This window comes from Manacus vitellinus, unplaced genomic scaffold (assembly GCF_001715985.3).
Source record: "Manacus vitellinus isolate BGI_N305 unplaced genomic scaffold, ASM171598v3 scaffold_4_pilon, whole genome shotgun sequence".
Taxonomy (NCBI): Eukaryota; Metazoa; Chordata; class Aves; order Passeriformes; family Pipridae; genus Manacus; species Manacus vitellinus.
The window spans coordinates 33,568,904-33,586,031 of record NW_021940604.1 but is presented as its reverse complement, the minus strand read 5'-3'; the positions used below and the strand labels follow the sequence as shown (position 1 = coordinate 33,586,031).

The window sequence follows — 17,128 nt, the reverse complement described above, 5'->3', positions numbered from 1 at the left end:
AAAGTTCAAGCTGAAAGTTCTTCCACATGCACAAAAATCACACTAACAATAACTGACAGAGCTTCAATTGTAAGTTCAAATGTATGTCAGTGCGTTTGTTTGATTTCATTATTATGAGGCACCAAAATACTGCTACATATTTTTAGAGTTGCTTTGATCTAAGAGATGAAAGGAGGCGTTAGAGATAAAACTTCACTAGTATTGAACTATCATCCATCCTATAAGTTACTTGAATTGGGTAAGTCCTAGGAGCTGTAGAACTGATTAGAAGATGACAAAAAATTAGAAATGACAAAAAATAACCTAATGACTACATAAAAAACAAGGAACAGGTTAGCTAATTTTAAAGAAAATATCTATTTCTATAAAGTTTTCAAGCCATCTTAAAAAAACCCACATAATCATGCATGCATGCAAGTGATATGTAAACATATGTACTTACCCTTCACTAAATCACAAGGAAAGCAACAGTAAAAGAGAAAACACAGGTTTAGCTTAATCCTTCCTAGACTTAGCCATGACAAGTATCTAGTAAGAAGATGCAAAACCATTAGAAAACAAATAGATTTTGATGATAAAAACCTTAGCAGCAGGCAAAACCCCAGCTCCTTCTAAGAGTTTTCCTCAGGTAATTTCACTTCTTTTTGGAAAGCGTCTTACTTCTTCTGCGTGTTCCCCCCCACTCCCCAGAATTAAAAAAGGTTGCCATTAAGAGGACATTTTAAGGGAAAGGAAAAGCCTAATCTTTCTTATTTTCTAGAGAAGTAACAAAAGGAGATTGGAGGAGGCAAACCTAAACATCAACTAATCTCACATTGTCACTATTATGCCTAAATACATGGTACAACATATAATACCTACTTGTTGCCAGGTTTTTTTCCTTCCAGTGAGTTTAGATGTTGCTCAAGGGTCTCCATGAGACTGCTAGGAGCCTTGAAAGCAAAGAGAAAGATACACACCTAAATGTATTGCATTAACCTGACCATACTTTGACATCCAGCACCAGCCTCCCTGAAGTCCACCATGATCATGCTCATCCTGTTTTATTTACATCACTGTGGAAATAGTGGATTTTTATGCTAGAAATATTCAGGCAAAGACAGTTTTTAGAAAGATAATACTGTGTCCAGATTTGCAGAGAGAAAACATTTACCTCCACTGCACAGCACCTGAAGCTTAAATCCAGGATGTACTGCTCATCATGCTTTAAATCAGTGCTAAACATTGACAACAGCACAGGCACCCACAGGGTTAATTTTAAGAGTAATGGATTCAAGGTCACACTTTGAGTTTTGCTTTCAGTCAGAACTCCAACACCTCCTTCAAGACCAGAGGATTAGACAGCATTTGCAGCCTAAACAAAACAAAAAGTCCTTCTCAATGTCCCCAGAAGCAGCTACCTTTGGTTCGAGACTCCCATCATCACAAAACCTCACGGGTGTTTCTTCTCAAAATGGTAGCCTGGCACAGGTTACTGTGCAGCTAGCTCAAAATGCAGAAAGATTACTATTTTAGACATCTATAAAAAACTAAGCTTTTTCAAGCCTCCCTGGTCTTAGGTTTTATTTTAAGCAACCTCTTTGTGGTCAGCCAACACCCTGAGGCATGTACTTGATGTTACAATGGCAGATAGAAAAAGTAGCCATAAATGCACACTAGGCTTAGCTACTCCAGTATAAAAATGGAGTCTGGGTAAGTAGACTCCTACAAGATCAATAAGCAGGGAGGAAACTCTTGAGAGATACAGTAGCATATAATAGTCAAATATTTCATCAGGGTTGCGAGTCCATCAGTGGTACAGTCTCTAAACAGGGAATTCTCTTTATCAGTCTCTTTGAGATCAACCACAATTCCTGACAGCAATACCTATGGTGTTTTTCATAAATAACATCTTTAATTTCAGGGCAGACATATTCATCAAACAAGTCAGTTTGCAATGCTTGAAAACAGACTATTCGCTGCTCCTATGCTGAAAAGCCAGCTGGCTGGATGAATCAGATATTTCAGGATGCTTTTGCCTGCTAGTACCAATGCACAGTCAAGTGTACTTACAGTGTCTGCATATTAATTTTGGCACTAAACTCAGTAACTTAACACATGTAGAAATTTAAAATGCTCAAAATAATCTTAAATGACAGATTGAGTTTAAATATTTCCCACGTACATGTGCAATGCAGAAACATCTTGACCTTGCTGCTTTTATAGGTGCATTTATTAATTTTCAGTTCATTGGAGCATAATAAAGAATTGGTTAAACATAAGTGACTTAGTTATAAGAATTCTCCAGCAGCAAGAAAAAGAAGAACAAAGGTAAAACAAACTAAAAAATCCAGAGAGATTCAGACTTCCACATATTCAAAAAGGCTGCAGTGTAAGATAGAAGTTGTGCTACTTAAACATGTAAGGATAATCTGTTTCAAAAAAAAAAAAAGTCCATGACTTCCTGTTACCAGTTACCTCTAGACACTTTAAATAGCTTTCCAACATATTATTCACAGGCTTCTTAAAAGCCAACAAGGTAATACAAAACTTATCCATCAAACAGAGAGAGGAAGCTTCAGAAAATTTCTACCCAGAGGCAACAATTAGGGAAGTAAATACTATCCGGCATCCAAATTTGCAAAACTGAGCATTGCTTAATTTCTTCTAAATGCTGCTTCAACATCTATCAGTCAGCATCATGCTAGAACCTTAGATATGGGTTCCTCACTAGCTATTAGGGGCAAAACTGTCACACTTTTAGAACAGCTAGTAAATAAAAGTGAGACAAGATCTTTAACTGCCAAGATGCCTCCTTAACCTTCAAAACTTTGGAGTCAAAGTCCAAAAATGACAACTGTCAACTTGAATTACACTTTTGTGCCACTTGTTTGCATTTAGAGAGTATGTACACATACTGAGTATCAACACAACTAACTTCTTGCAGAATACTACTGACTACTGCCATGGGTTGCTATAAGAATTTAGTATACCTAAGTTGATACTACATACAAATTATGTATTAGTCATTAACTGAAATTCAGTTTTATTATTCACCTTTTATTTATTTATCACTGAAATACACTGCCTAGGTCTTAGACACAAGCTACAGCATGTTGCAGATTAGCCTTAATAAGTGAGAGTCCCAAGCAGCCTTTGGGAGAATACAGTTATGAGGGACTACCTAAGAAGACCACTGAAGTGGTCAGGCAGTTGCATCATTGCAGATCCCCCCCCCTTCCAAAAGAACTATTCTATTTTAAAGTATTGGTTCATGGGGTGAAAGGGACCATCTGGTAGCAGTAACTAAGGTGCTGCTGAACAAGTGTGGCACTGACTGACAGTGCAGAGCAGGCTGGTGCAAGCAGAAGCAGACAGAAGTGCCACAGAAATTTATACAGCATATTTCATTAACTGAGTTTAAGGTGAATTCTTCTGGTTTTAAGGACTGGACTGTGTTAAAAAAGAGCCCCTGAGGCACAGGGTTAGGTGAATATACTACATCAGCTATTTCAGAATGTGGTCTGGTATTCCACACACTACTTTCCTCTGCCGAAAGAGTGGCCAGACTTCATAGCCTCATAATATCTGAAATCTATAAAGATTAAAACTCTTCACCCCCTCATAATGTCTTACTTTCAGAATTTTTAAGTGGTTTTTTAACCAAGAGAGCCACTATTCTGATGCTGATTTAAACCAGGCTTTCAAGAAGCTTTCAAAAACTACATTAACAAAAACTATATGAACACTTGGGGTTTACAACCATTAAGCAGTTAGGGCTGCTTTTCTGTTCCAATTTTATTTGCATCAAAACTGCCACAGGTGAATTCTTCAGTATGGACCTCTTCCTTTAAGTAAATATCCTTTTCACATTAAACTCAAAGCCAGGCACCCAACTTTGCAAGTGATACTGAAAATGGACCAGCAGCTCCAGCATGTTAGGTGCTATAACTTCCTACCAGCATTTATATTCCTGGTGTAATTCCTAATTACATAACTTTTAGTTACTACACAGATCCAAAAACACCACAAGAGAAGCTTACCTGCGTAAGATCAGGGATATCACCTTTGTCAATTCCAACTTGCTGTGGATATAAAAGAGCAAAGGGAAAATTTAAGTGCATTATTCCACTGCAGCAGGCATTAATTTTGAGTAGAACTGCTCCTCAAGCTATAACACCCTCTGTCTTTAGAAAAATACTACAAATTTAGAAAGCAATGTTCGTCTTCCCAGTAGCTACCACCAACAACCTGCACCAGTCTTTTCCGCCCTCCCACAAATTAAATATCCATTTAAAATAAAACTATTAATAAATGGAGCTCTATTTCACACAGGTTAAGTTCATACTCCATACTGCAATACCCTGTTGTCTCAGAGGACAGCAGTAGTGAACTGCTAAACATAGACTATCCAGATACCTGCCTATCCTAATGAAGTTCTCTGAAATTCAGCCAGTGAGAAAAACCTAGAAGACATCACTTCAAAAAAAATGCTAAAGCTCAAGTCACTCGTTTGTTCTGCCATTCTCTGCTAGCATTTCCAATAAAACAAGTTAGGGTCTAAGTCAGCAAATCTTCTATTAATTGCCCTGTTGCTGCACTATGGTTCTTCAGAGTGACTATTGGTTTGGCTTTTGCAGAACAGCAAGCTCCACTGCACATGGTAATCCTGAAGTACAGTCATTATAACCTCTGTCCAGCAAAGCTGACCTATGTCTCTAATGTACTTTACTCCCTCAGATTCAATACTCATATCTGACAGTGCAAGTCACTAGGGAGTCTATCAGGCCTTCAGAGATAAGTAAATTAGCAAAGAAACAAACTTTTTATTCAGCTCATTACTACTGTCCATTATGATGAAGTATGAAACATGGTAAATGTGCATGCTCTGCCAAAGAGCCAACTACTACAAATGAGAACCCAGCAAAGGAGTTAATTAACCATGTAATATTCCTATTATCCACATAAGAGGATGATAACAAGGAACAAAACCAGAAAATCCCACATTCCACTTAATTAGATGTTGGCTGCAAAGACTAAAAAAACCAGACTCACAAAATAATTATGCTTTTATTACTAATTGCTATATCTTCCTCTAATGTTCAACCCTGTCCTAGAAGTATACATTTATTACAGCATTCCTCAGAAATATTGGTACATTTGAAATCATGTCACCTCTTACGTTAATCAGGAAAGTTGAGGCTGGTTGCACCATAGAGACACATGGACATCCTAATCAGGACTTAACTACTTCAAGAAGAGCTGAACAAGCAGATTCAAGGACTTTTATACATTTATACACATTGAAACAGATGTTTAACAAGTGCAATTAATATTTTATATTGGTGCTAAAAAATTCACAAAATATTTAAGTGCCAGACTCCAGAAGATGGGAAGTCACTTACCTCTGCAACTTTAAGAAACTCTGATACTCTGGTCATTCGAGTTAGAAATCGTTTGTAGATTTCAAGAGCATCTTTACATTGTCCCTTTTTCATTTCAAAAAATTTTTCTACAGAAAGAATTTGACAAATTTCAGTTAAGAAGTCTTACATTAGGTCTGCATTCATCAGCAACTTTAGTTCTCAGAAAAATCCCGTTTCAAGAATATGGCACTACATTAACATTTTTCTACTTGGACACTAATTTAGTGGCATTCCTAGTCCTTAGTAGAATTTAGAAGCTGGGCTTGCTGAGCTGCTAAAGAATTGTACAGACTATAAAATTGCACCCAAACCAGCCACAGCATTGCATGTGATGTAAACCATTTACTTAAAGATTAAAAAGCAGATGATGCAGCTACCAAACTTAAAGCTCAAAATAATTAAGGATACTTAAACATATATTATGTCCTCTTCCACACTGCCTTTAGTCCAAAGAACAGTACCTTTTTCACTTAAGTAGCTCTCTAAACTTCATTTGTGTCCATTATTAAACTGCCACATATTTCAACCTGAACGTACACTTTAAGTAGCAGTAGACAGTGAAATTGTCTACTTGTCTAATTGAATTTTTATGCCCAACACATTTGTATCTGCTCCATAAGCTTCCTGTGCCTACAGTTTCAGTCTAAACACGTGGGATTTACTTTTATGAAACCACCAGAAAGCACTAAAACATGGATAAAGAAGATATTGAGCTTTACAGCTCAGGAACATATTTTTGCCTGTTCAGTCACTGTAACACTGCTATAATGCCTGTTTCTTCCTGTTCTAGTTGCAGACAGTTTTAGGTCAGTCATGTTGGCCAAGCAATCTGAGTTTTTAGCTGTCTTTATAGACCAGCTGCAGTGCTCACAAATTTTAACAGTTGAAGCTCATTTTCTACAGGGTCAGTTATGTTTCCTGCAGTTTACAACTACCCCTGGATTTAGACATCATAAGGAAGCCTTCTACAGGGACAGCTTAAAGTGTTCATTTTGATGATCCCACCAGACTGCCTGAGCTTCAGAACATGCCCACAGCCTCCTATACACTTTGTAGGCTGATGGTAGGTAGGGTTCTGGAGGAGTTCCAGTTTTGGCAGTCATGCTTTCAGACAGATAAGGAATGTTATTAAGGAGTACATTACTTCATCTAAGGCTACCACACAGCATTATCACTCTCTACAACTACCTGAAAGGAGGCTGTAGCCTGGTGGGGGCAATCAGCAACAGGCAAGAGGACACAGTCTTAAGCTGCAGCAGGGTAAGTTTGGGTTGGACATTAAGAAGCAATTCTTCACAGAAAGAGTGATTAGACATTGGAACGGGCTGCCCAGGGAGGTGGTGGAGTCACCATCCCTGGAGGTGTTTAATGAAAGACTGGATGTGGCATGCAGTGCCGTGGTCTGGCTGACATGGTGGTGTTCGGTTGATGATCTCAGAGGTCTTTTCAAACCTACTGGATTCTGTGATATATAACAGAGGAATGCTGGCATCTTAAAAATGCAAAGGCTGCTAACTTTGCAGGACATATTACGCATGCTCGCATAGCACTGTACATTCATTTAAGCACAGAGATGGTCAGTGTCTTCAAGTATACATCTGCACAATTTTAAAGGCATGTGACAATCCAGCCTCAGATGAACACTAATGTAAGAGGTTATAGCTTAAAATTGTCTCATTTCAGAACAGAACAGAACAGTCAAGAAAAATGTAGTCTTCATGTAAGCTAAGTAAAAAAATCTGAAGCAGATAGGAAACTTGTCATTCACACACTTGTGGTATGTAAAATAAAGACTCAAGGTTACTTACCTAGTAAGTTAATAACCCCATCATTGTAGCAAGCAAAAAGTTTGATGAGATCTTTAAATAGAAGCATGAATGCAGCATTTATGACACCATTTGTCAGTTCATTTGGATGAACCTACAAATAAAATATCAGTTATTTACAACAGAAGTGTTGAATGCAATCAGAAGTTTTGGCTCACACCAGGTATTTGATGCTTTTATAGACAGAATCAAGCACTGAAGCTTTCACACTAAGACACTAAACAAAAGTTTTGGTTAGCAGAACAAGGATTGCTTTCTTTGCCACTCCAAAACAATCCACCATAGCAGAGGAGTATCCACATCAACAGTAAACATCTTAGTCTGGACTCCTTCACCTATCACAAACAAGAGGAAGGCAGATATGCTATTAACAAAGTTTTAATGAAACAGGACAAAAGTTGTCAGTTTACAGCAGAATTTAAGAAAACCTCAACAGTCTACAAGATAACACAGTTGGGTTAATGATGTCAAGACCCTTTCAGTTCTCACATGAACTCGGGAAGAAAATAAGCGGTCATTTATTAAAAGGTATTTCTTTCCTTAAAACTATCTCCTCTTCTGAGAGCACTATCACAATTCCTATGCCATTTAAGGAATAAAAAACTCATTAGCGAGATATGTTTTTCTAAGGCTTTCCTCTGAGAGCTGTAGTGGGTCCTGCCTTCCACCTCAAAGTGTATCTTTCTGCCCACCAAGAACAGAAGAACTTCATGACAGATTCCTTCAAAGACCTCTTCAAAGTGTTACACTGCACCTCATACGACAATTGATTCCTCCTTTTATCCCGAGGTCAAATAAACAATCCCACTAATACTCATGACACTATAAATATATTGTACACACTTACTTCTCTGAACAGTCCAGATTAACCTTTAGCCAATTTAGTTTACAGATGAAAACCAGATGAAGATTTTGAGGAAGCCAAACAATGTACATGTGGTATTCTAATGGGCTTTTCCCTCTTCCTCTTCTGCCAAGAGACAGAAAAGTGTTCAATCTCCTTATTTTGTCCATTTCTTCCCCTCACTGATACAGAAGATGAAACTCCAATTTCCCTCTCTACAAAACCAAAAGTGCAATCTGCACATTTCATACGCAGATGAAAGGGCCATCCTTCGCCACACTGCCTCACTGGGACACTGAAAAGGGGATTTTTTGGCCCAAATGACGGAATGATCAATAAAACATTACCTACAAGGCGAAATGGGTTCACTAAAATGCAGCAGCTATAAGTTGTTGCCCAGCGTTAATGCTAGGTCAGCTTCAATACATACATCAAATTCAAGCAGTGCATCAATTTGTTCCTGTAATATTGGCATACTCTTCAGCAGCTTTTCAGGAGCCATTGTTCTCATTACACCTTCAGCTCTGCAAGAGGGAATACAGATTAAAAGCCACAGCATTTCCCCTCTCCCTTCCCCTAAACTGATCTGTTGTCTAAATTTACACTTAAAGCAGCTATAACTCATTATAAACCTTTTCAAAAGCACTGTCTGATTCTCCTGATTCTCACATTATGATGAGAGCTGGCATGAAAAATCCTTCATCCAGCCACCCTCCCTCACAGCAGGTGAGGAAAGGTTTTGTGTTAGTGATGAATGCAAGAGATTGATCTCTTTATGGAAAGAAAACAGAGAGTTTAAATTACTTGACTGCCTCACAAGTACTTAGAGAACTGATAAACTTTGTGTCTGAAGTTTGTTATGAATAACTAATGACAATTCACTGCTAACATGCCCACAGATGTATAGCATTTCTTAACTGTTGCCCATAGTCTTTTAGCAGTCTTCAAGCATATTAATTTTTATCTATGATTATTACCTGCACAACCACCATTATGTATTGCCCTGTTCTGGCTGCAGACAGGTATAGCATCTCCTCTCTGGAAATGCATACCACTATTCTTACTTACGTTATGCAATACTCTGAGCACCAAAAATAACATGCATAGAAAGCCTTTCCAGGAACATACAGCAAAGCAGGATTCCCAGCAACCCAAACTTAAGTTTATTTAACATCAAGTGTTCGAGAGAGAATTCTTCTGGTCTCCACTAAGGGAATGGCATCTAGCTACACAGCAAAGCTGTCATAGTAGGCCCCACATCTTCTGGCTCTTTGAGAAGCATGAGAGAACAGCATGGCAGCGATGCCAGCATTAAAAGGTCACAATCCCAAGCTGCAGAATACACCTGAACTGCCTGAAGGATCCTGTAAGCAACTCTGATTAGCAGAAGCATCTTTAGCATGCAGTCAATGAAGCTGCACCTTCAGTGGGTGTTAAGCTGTTTGTCTGTGCTTCAAGAGAGAATCTAGAGCCATTAAAGTCTCAGTTAGAGTACTCAGAGACCACAAAAATGTTCTCATAAATACCAACATACTACTCTGGGCTGGGTTAACTTTTTTTTTTTTTTTTTTTTTTACACAGTTCTTGTGGGAAATAAAACCAGCAGTTTACAACCATATTCTGTTCAGTTTATAACTGTTTGCTCTGTTGCCTGCTGAGAACTTCAGGTGTTCACTTCAGGTTTTGTTTGTAATTAGCCATCTTTCTTAGGGAAAGTACCTGGAGAATAATGAAGCATCCTAAATATGGTTTCAGAGTGTTTTCTTTTCCAAGTCATAAACACAGTCTTGCTGGCAGCACAATTTATAAGAGTCAGACTTAACACCCCCAGTTCTGCAAGGCACCTTACTTTGGTTTTTAGTATCTGCCTTACTACCAAGTCTTTCCTCTGCTCTTTTAGCAATTTTTAAACCATTATAAATACTTTAAAAATAAACCAGTTTGGTGTTTTATTGTACCTACACAGAGAACATAAGAACAAAGTCACTGAGAAACTAAAATAGAGCATAATGCCACAAACAAGATTTTCATGGCAACCCTATTAATTTACGTATCTAAACTTTGCTTACCCTTTCTTCACTCTTGCAAAGTCAAATGCCATTTGTCTGTAGGAAAATGCTTTTTCATTCAAGTATCTACTATAACGCCTTATAAAGGTGGACATGTCATAACCTGCAAAAAACAGTTACACATCTCATATTTAATTTTCATGCTTGTTTGGGTGTTCTTTATTAAACAATAATATACAGTCAATAGACCCTAAGATTTTATGATTTCTGTTGCACTATACAACTCCACATACAGAACAGGCACCACAAGACATCTTCCAGCTTCTGAAGAAAAATCAGTAGTGATGCACCAAAACAATCTACCACTGTCCTATGCTGTCAACAGATTCATCCAATGCATCAGTGGCATTGTTCCTGGGGAAACCTGCTAGTGGCTCCTACATACTTAGGAAGTAACATTACTTGATGGCAAAAGCTACCCCTCTAATAATGGAGAAAAATATCAAGTTAGCAAAAAGTTTTCATTTAACTGGTACATGACTTCCAGGATAAAGATCAATTTCAACTTAAACACTCCTGATACTTTAGTCCTGATATGTTAGTCACTCCAGCTCTTAGACAGACCTTCAAAATCCCCCTGACTAGGTTTATCAGAACAAAGAAACTATGACGGCATCCACAGTGATTACTCCCTTCCTTGAAGTGTGACACTAGAGATCCTCAAGGCACATAATACCGTACAAGCAGCCTCAAACTTCAGTGATCTTCAAGCCTATGACATCTGAGCAGTTAGTATTACAGTCTGTCCTTTTAAATTTCTTCCTCTAAGCTACAGAAACGCATGCAGAAGCCAATCCATCCTTCCCTTCAGTGCAGGTCCCTTTTTGCTACCTTTGTAAATATTCACACCCCTTGACTTAGTCATTGACTATATTTTTCCTCAGTATCACTCATCATTAAGTATCTCTGCCATCAACCATAACACTACCAAATCTGATGCCTCATTATCTATGACATGTTGTTGCATTATCTATGAAATGGCAATACAAGTTTGAAGTGGTGAAGAACACAAATGCATGCATTTAACAGAATCCATCATTGACAAATGCCAGTGTCTTTGAACATACATAGTATGTTTTGGTGAGACAAACACACTTTTAGTATTTGTTTAGTTTTGTTCCTGCCCTGTGTTACCACATCTAAAAGATGCTAAAGTCTTTTTGGTGTCACATGTCTACATCGAGAGTAATGTGGCATTGCTTCGATTTTGCCCATTATTGCAGCATTCCTGTGCTCTGCATACAGTCTACAAATATTCTCTGACAGCTGAAGAATTATGCTTTCTCTCTTCTCTAGTAGAGTTACCATGGAACAAGCTTCTCCTCTTAAGTGAGGGCACAGGAAAATTCACTAATAATTCCAGAGTAAAAAGCAGAAAAGCAGACCTTGTAAGGTTTAGAGGTAACAAGTCCTTAATTTCTGCCTAGACCTTTCTAAATTTATTACTCAAATCAAATTAAAACCAACTAGTTCTTTTGGTGCTAACAGCCCCCCCTTAAATAGTTATAGACAATGCCTATTAATAAGAATCAGATTTAACAACCCCAGTGTTAAATGCAGTGCAGTGCAGTGTCTCCAAGCAACCAAATTACCATTTAAGACTGAGTAAAACCCAAAAAACTAAATGGAAAGTTATTAATTTCAACTTTAGTACCCATAATAGTTAAGGAGATAGCTGAGCCAGCCCAGAATTCAACTAGCATTTAAGGGATTTGGACAGTTTCACCTTTTGAGTAAAAATATTGCAGGAGATGAGAAACATTGTTCTGAAGTTGTTCAGCAGTTCACTTGAACTTCTGTATTTATCAAGTACTTATAAAAAGGCTTCAGTAGCACATTTTTTATTATTTACATCTTACGAACGAAGGAGTTAATTAACAATAGTATCTTATTTCAAAATCTTGTTAAGATTATAGACATGAGTAGGCTTACCATGAGATCCACTTTTGTCCAGAAAATTGCTGAGATTGAACAATGTGTTTCTAGATGCCAGGTACTGAATAAATCTCTGCAACATAAAGTTATTTTTCTTATCACAGGCTGTATCTGAAGGCTTTGTACCTCCTAGCAGGAAGATTAACAGTCTACTTCCAGCATACACCATGAAACCCCAGATTTTTGTCTTAGCCTCCAATACGTTCCTCAAAACTTTTTCCATACATTGAGATTAACTACTTTTAGTCAGAATCTCCAGTAAATATAAAAAATAGATTCTGTGAAAAATAGAAACCAGATTGTGGAAAGAGCAATAAAAATGGTTAGTTCTCAAAGAGATTTGAGAGAGCACAAGATTTATCTGCTTAGAAAGCAGCATATCCAGGCTAGTCCCAGACTTTCAATCCAGCAGCCTTCAGTTTCAGCCAAACTGAGGGCCTGTTTTAATAACAAGCAAGGCCCCGCATCAAGCACAGGGACTAACAGCCTGAAACAGTTAGAGAAATCAGATGAGAATATTGGCCAAAACTTGGAATGGAACAATAGGAGTAAAAATTTACATTGTGAGAAGTTCACTGCATGAGAACACTTTATATACAGCTAGGGACAAACTGTTCCACAGTCATACTGAAGTTCTTCAAATATTCTTTCTGTTTTTATGCAGCCATACCTGTCTATACAGGTCAATGAAAAGCAAGGGAAAGGAAAACTCAATTGAATAGGCTATTAAGTTGAATTTACAGCACCAGAAAGGTTTTAATGCTCATGCAGAGAGAGGGCAGCAATTTGGATGGCAGTACACATATGCCAGAACATCAACTTTGGTCCTAGTCAAAAAATGTGTTTAATCCTGTGTTTTCAGATAGCACATTAATTGTCAACATCCAGGAACAGGCTGCATCTTGGTCTTATGTTCTGGTTTTATAAATGAAGAGACATGAAGAGATAATTGGCATGCCTCCAACTATGTTGTTAAAGGCAAATTTTCTCTTCAAGAATCATTCTTGCCCTTTGTTCTCAGGTCAGAAGAGATGCCTTTGCACTGCTAACGTTTTTGGCTTGGAATCTGCTCAGTGTCAATGGGGTCTTGGAAGAGTTGTTACCTCATTTCCATGAACCATTAGATGATGTGTGGTGACTAAGGCTTTGAATACGACCACCCAGCTACTATTCGTTGCTCGCTCAAAAAGCGTATCAGCCATCTGAGGAATATTGACGTTTGTTTCATTAGTTGCTTGGATCAAGTCTGCAGGAGAGAGAAAAGGAAGGCATTAGGTGCTACAAATAAGACGAAAGGGTTTGCAGCACGGCCAAGTTCTCAGACCACCAGGCTGCAGGCCATGATTTTGACAAACAGTAAGTTCAGTGCTTACATTCCACATTAAAAAAACAAAACAAAACAAAACACTGGTCTAACTCTTTCATCCAACAATACTAGTTTTCCAGTAAGTCTGTCCTCAGTTATGACCAAACATTTCTCCATCTTTATCCCAGATGAAGTTAGGGTGCACAGCATCACATAACCTTAAAGCTTGCAGGTTTTCCAGTGAACTGTGGCAGTTCACTACCGTTGGGTTACAGAACTAAGTGTTATTGAATTCTTCACTTACAGATAATACGGCAAGCACACTGAACCCAGTCACATCAGCCACAAGACGTATCACCAGCAACAGATACTCTAGTCATCCCAGAGGTTAGTTTCATCAGCAAGCTCCAGCACACCTTCTAGGGTCTCTACAGACCCAGACAGCAGAAGATTGCATTCAGACATGCATTAAGACCTCTTTAACAGTAGGAAAGAGTACAAGGACAGACATTAGTTTATACTCAAGAATAACAGTCTTCTGCAAGCAACTGCACCTTACATAGAAGAAATAAGACATTAGACTGCTATAGGGAACAAAAATAAAATACAGCTTTGTGTCCTGTACATTAGAAAGGTATAGACTTGCACAGAGGAATGCATGAAATTAAGTTAAGTAGTTAAACAGTAGGGCAGCAAGCTTTCTACTAGTATCTATATTACACATGTACTGACAGGATCTGTGATTTACTACATCACCTGTTACCTACAGACTCTTGCTAGGCAGCCAGCAATTACCTTCTACAAGCTATTACCTATTTTTGAGACATGTTTGGAAACTGCATACTGCAACTGCATGACCAAAACCCATGTGATGCCAGACATAGCCCTAGCAAGACCAGGAGATGACTTCATGCAACACAAAGAACACTGAATACAGACCTAATTGTAGGGCTGAGGCTTAAAGTGTGAAGACCTGAGTAAGAAAAGTTAAACAGTTTAACTACTAGACTAAGCGATATCTGTGTTACTAATGAAAATACTCATCTTTCAGTTTCCCTTAGAGGAATAATTTTTAATGATATCTTCCCCACCCCCAGATTAGAAATTTTCATCCAACTACTCAAGTCATTCAGTGTTGACAGATATTCTACCTTAAAAGAAGACAGGCATTCTGTGACTGATCCTTGCATACCTTAACTATGCGAGTCTGCTGTAAACACTCTACAAGAGTTCAATTCACTTGGGCAGTAGGGTCACCATTATGCAGACTTCCTTTCCTTCCCCTCCATATAATGGAGAGCATTAATGCTCCTAGAAGTGGAAAGTCAAGGTTCAGACTGCTCTGAAACTACTGATTCAGCCTCTGCAGGGCAGGAAGAGTCCAGAGGACAGGTCTGTTCAAACAGACTGATGAGTCACATCAGCTATTGAGACATACCTGATGCATTCAGAAATCCACACTGCTGTACCAGATGCATTCAAAAGTTTAGGTTTAGTTTATTTGCTTGGTTTGTTGTTTTTTTTTTAATTCATGACAAGTGATTTTATGGGTATTTTTAATTCTATTACACAGACCTATTCAAGCTCAGAGTCAGAAGCTTGGGAAAACTGCAGTGCTTGAGTTTAAATTTGTCTTTTGTATGGCCATAAAAAAGCTGCAAGTTGCTTTGAGTTTCAGGCCAAGGGAAATATTTTCTGTAATGAAACAGGAATTAAAAATTATGTGAACTGTTCACCCAGTTTGAATTTAATATATTTGTTGTCATGGTGTTTTTTTGGTCTTGGTTATGGACGTTGGTTTGGGGTTTTTTTCAGAACACCTTCTGAAACTTAACATTGACTTCTATAACCTCAGTAATATTACCTTTGGAGGAGGCAGTTCTGCTAAGTATTACAGTAGTAAAGCCATGATACTGAATGACAGCAGCTGAAGCTCAGAGCTGAAACAATTCTCCTTGATCTTGTTGTACAAACAGCCCAATAATCTTTTATTCTGTGCTGCTGATTAATGCATTATAGAAGATGGCAGTTTGTAAAAGCCTAGAAGCAAGTCACAAGTGGTTTGCTCACTGTTTACCCCATTCAGAGGTTTTACAGCAGATGACAGCATTTGTCTTCAATATAAGGAAACATGCATCAAATTTGGAAGCTTTTAGTCCTAGGTTTCAGTATGTAGCTCTCTATGGAAGACACTAACATCGATGGATGTTAGATAATGAAACCTCAGAGGAGTCCACCCACAGCCATGCCGGCAATGGAGGCTACAACGCACTACTATATGCTTCCACAGCACTGCTTCTAGAGTCAGTCAGTCATTTCTGCCTCCTCTCCAAACTGCTGGAGGGTACAGCATCTCAGTCTGCAGCTCTGAATGTTTTAGGACATGAGTAATTATAGTGTGCCAAATAGAGGCATGATTAAATTTAAGCCTACTACTTCCAGTGCACAGAAAAGAACTAAACCATGCATGAAGATGTCACTCATCATCTGAGTGCAGAAAAAGGAGACTGGAAGGTGTATGGGGGTAATTCTTGCAAAGTTGTTTCCCATCTAGCCATGCCACAAAGATAAGGTACCCAAGTTTCCCAGGTTTCTTTCCCCAATACCACAGAGTTTCAGCTTAAACGGCAATCATCAGCATCTGGAACAACTCACCAACATAGCTAACTTAACAAACTGAGCAGCAGAGTTTGGTGGCTAAGCTAAATTTTAAAATAAGACTTGGAAAAAATAATTTTACTTCAGTGTGGTAAGGAAGAATAGGTATAAGGAAAGAGAAAGCATATACAAGAAATAACACAGAAAGTACATTTTCAAAAGATACAGATTCAAACATTTACTGGTTGGACAGAAACTTAGTTTTCAAAAGAGATGATGAATTTTACTCTTCCAAGAAAATCACAGGTATACATGTTAATACAAAATAGATAATATTAAGAAGTAACAGATGAAGAACAGCCCAACAGAAGCCATAAGAAACAATCTTACAAAGTTGATTCCATCTGGGACACACACAAGCAGGGCAAAAAAGAATTAAAAGTACCCTTCTGATGAAGTTTATGCTACTGCAGCCATCCAGTACAGTGACAGCTAATCCCCAAACACAGACACTGAGCTCAAATACAAATTCCAAGCAGAGTAAGCAATCAGGAATCATACTGCAGTAGCAGCAAGTGCTTTCACCGTGATCGTCATAGAAAGGAAATAGTTGGAGAATGAAGAACTCATGTACCCTTCATTTGAATCCATTTGTTTGCTGTGGGACTAAATTATAGCTGTCAGATCACAGTACATGATTTCTCCTATTTCCTTTCTTCATATTTGGTATCTGCTATTTTGAATACTTATTAAGTCTAGGGATCCTTGTTTAAATTATAACTTGAACTTCAGTATTCTTTTTTGAGTTAAATTTTGAGATGTAAAACCAATGCACATAGAAGAAATATGTGGCTGTCAATTCTTTGGCACCATAACTGAAATCTAAATATCAGTCTTTAGACCATTTGACAGACCAGCTTTTTGACCCAGGCTTAAAATATCTGCAACCTAATTAGGGAATAGAAGTAAAGCTAGAGTATAATTTATACCTTCATTAACAAAAAGACAAACGGCCAAATTGAGAATGATTGGTGGAGAGTTCAGTGAGGAAGACTGAAGTAAGTCAAGATACCTCAGACCACTAAAAGAAGATGTGACTCGCTTTAGTGTTTGTTAAGCTCATAAGACCAAAAAGAAAAAAAAAA

At 38.0% G+C, this 17,128-nt stretch overlaps 1 protein-coding gene across 4 annotated transcripts in view; it reads right to left on the bottom strand.

Moving 5' to 3' along the window:
- The window catches only part of SNAP91 (synaptosome associated protein 91), a 68,840-nt gene that overhangs the window by 35,957 nt on the left and 15,755 nt on the right, over nt 1-17,128 (bottom strand). For all 4 annotated transcript variants that reach the window (XM_018078164.3, XM_018078167.3, XM_018078168.3 and 1 more), the window contains 9 exons: nt 13,183-13,325; nt 12,077-12,152; nt 10,145-10,247; nt 8,506-8,599; nt 7,214-7,325; nt 5,385-5,491; nt 4,023-4,064; nt 862-932; nt 443-448 (listed from right to left, as the gene is read on the bottom strand). In XM_018078164.3, the coding sequence (XP_017933653.2) occupies nt 443-448; nt 862-932; nt 4,023-4,064; nt 5,385-5,491; nt 7,214-7,325; nt 8,506-8,599; nt 10,145-10,247; nt 12,077-12,152; nt 13,183-13,325 (754 nt within the window). The remainder of the gene's footprint in view (nt 1-442; nt 449-861; nt 933-4,022; nt 4,065-5,384; nt 5,492-7,213; nt 7,326-8,505; nt 8,600-10,144; nt 10,248-12,076; nt 12,153-13,182; nt 13,326-17,128) is intronic.